Here is a 2,500-nt window from a genome sequence, read left to right as displayed (position 1 = left end):
CACGTTTTTTTTTCCATCCTGTTTTTCATTACGTAAACTCATTAACAGTGGTAGTAATAGCAGTAGTAGTAATAGTAGAAGCAGAGATAGACAGTTAAATCTAAGAAGTAGTAGTAGTAGTAGTAATAGTAGCAGCAAAGACAGTTCAACCAAAGAAAATGCATTGAGTAAGTAATTAAAGATAAATACAAGTAGATTCACTAAGAAAAACAACAACTGCCTAGAACAATTACAACACGCACGCATTCAGAGACGAGGAGAATGCGCGTGCCGGAACTCGGTAAACAAAGACAGCAAACGATTGACCATTGTGTCTTGTGTTGCTTTGTCATTCACTCCGCCTGTCTCTGGTGCACGCGTCACTCCCCACACACACAAGACACCTGACTGCACGCACGAAACACGAACGCCTGTCACGATTAGAAGGTCGGCCCCGGGTAATTTGTGTTACGGTAGAGGCGTCACTGAGAGAGAGAGAGAGAGAGAGAGAGAGAGAGAGAGAGAGAGAGAGAGAGAGAGAGAGAGTGTGTTTGTGTGTGTGTTAGGGTGTAGAAGAAGGGTTAAGTGAGTGACTGGCTGGCTGGCTAAACACTTACACCCCTACCTGATATTCTCACCTGGCCACATTTCCCGGTACAGGTGTGCATCACAGGCATTCCCGGTCCTGCGTCCTCCTTCCTTCCTGTTAATCGTGGCAAAAGTGGATCCTTCCCTCAAGTCTGCTGAACTGAAATGCTGCATTGACTGTAGGTATGTGGATTTTAGAGAACAGGGCAGCGGGATGTGATGGTTTTCAAGTCAAGTCTGTTGAACTGAAATGCTGCATTGACTGTAGGTAAGTGGTTTTTAGAGAACAGGGCAGCAGGATGTGATAGTTTTCAAGTCAAGTCTGCTGAACTGAAATGCTGCATTGACTGTAGGTATGTAGTTTTTAGAGAACAGGCAAGTGGGATGTGATGGTTTTCAAGTCAAGTCTGCTGAACTGAAATGCTGCATTGACTGTATGTATATGGTTTTTAAAGAACAGGGCAGCGGGATGTGATGATTTTCAAGTCAATTTAGAATAGACTTGTAGGATTTAACACAAATAAAAGAAATGCACCTTTGTAAAGTGTATATTTGACAGTTTATAAAACAGAGTTCACGTCTTGAAAGCAACATTTTGTAAATATAGACAGTTTATTACCCAGAATTCATATCTTGAAATTAACATCTTGTCCGGGGTCCGGGGAGGGGCCTTGAAAACATCTTGTAAGTCGATCGCTTTCATTTAATCTTGCCACAAATTCCTCCATAACTGCTCCTGTAAGTTGACATTCATTTTCCTGGCCTCAATTCCTGACTTTATCTTTGCGGATATTTAAAGGACAAGGTGTACTCTACCAAACCAAGGAAAAATCCAGGAGGCAAGGAACATATCATTGCTGAGGTCAGACTATTGAATGTCAATGTACTGGTGAGTCATGGATGAATTTTAGGCAAGATGGGACAAATATATATGACAATTTAAAAATGTTGTTTTCAATAAATAAACTGTAATAAATTTTGAATTATAGAAGTGATATTAGTTTTATTAGGGGGCAAGTTTACAAGTTTTCCACATTGACCTGAAAGCCATCACGTCCTGCGGTCTCGCTTTGCTTTGTAAGTTTGTATGTTTGGGAACGCATGCTTTGCTATTAACTGCACCTTTTGCTTTACATTTCTTATCTGCCTTTATCTATTTTTTTTTTTATTATTTCTGGTTATATTTGTCTTTTAATAAGTTTTTCTGTCCGTATTCGTTTAGTAAAGGGGTTCTCAACATTTTTAATCTCTGTATCCCAGAGCCTTTCAGTGTTGGCCACGTACCTCTTACCCAGAATACAGCAGAATGCAGTCACAACACAATATGCGCGTCCAGCAATTCGTCAATAAATAATAGCAAATGTGTACACAAATTTATCGGTGTGTGACGACAAAAAAATCTGCTCATAAACATATCAGTATATAAAAGCTGTTATTGAATGTGCCCATGAATTCATCAGTACTGCACGTAATAACACCAGTAATTGTCTGTGAATTCATGGGTCAGTCCAGGTCCTATAATAGATTTGTCGCGTGCCCCCAGAATTCCCCTCACGTGCCCCTGGGGATACACGCACCCATGTTGAGAATCCCAGCTCTAATAGTTATTTCCTTGTTTATTTATCTGTCTATCTTTCGAACAATGATTCTAGTGGTGTCTTTATTCATAAGTTTTTTTTTTTACTTGTTTATCTGTATCTTTTTTAATGTTATTTTTATTGTATTTATTCGTCTCATTTTTATTTCTTTCATTATTCATCTGCATCTTTCTGAATATTATTTCACTGTTCTGTATTTTTTTCATTGTTTTATATTCATTTCGTTTGCTTTTTATCCACATTTTTTCGTGAAGACGGGGAGGGATTTTCTTTATTCTTCCTGTGTTTCTGAGTTATCTGTATTTTCTTTGTGTAGGTATTACATTGTTCGCGTG

General features: G+C 38.8%; 1 protein-coding gene across 1 annotated transcript in view; it reads left to right on the top strand.

The window, feature by feature from the left end:
• Nucleotides 1-2,500, top strand: part of LOC135090698 (uncharacterized) — a 55,750-nt gene that overhangs the window by 6,753 nt on the left and 46,497 nt on the right. The window contains exon 2 of the mRNA XM_063987700.1: nt 640-750. Within this exon, the coding sequence (XP_063843770.1) occupies nt 640-750 (111 nt within the window). The remainder of the gene's footprint in view (nt 1-639; nt 751-2,500) is intronic.

Source organism: Scylla paramamosain, chromosome 35, assembly GCF_035594125.1.
Source record: "Scylla paramamosain isolate STU-SP2022 chromosome 35, ASM3559412v1, whole genome shotgun sequence".
NCBI lineage: Eukaryota > Metazoa > Arthropoda > Malacostraca > Decapoda > Portunidae > Scylla > Scylla paramamosain.
The sequence above is the reverse complement of the archived record's forward strand: the minus strand, read 5'-3'. Positions and strand labels throughout refer to the sequence as shown.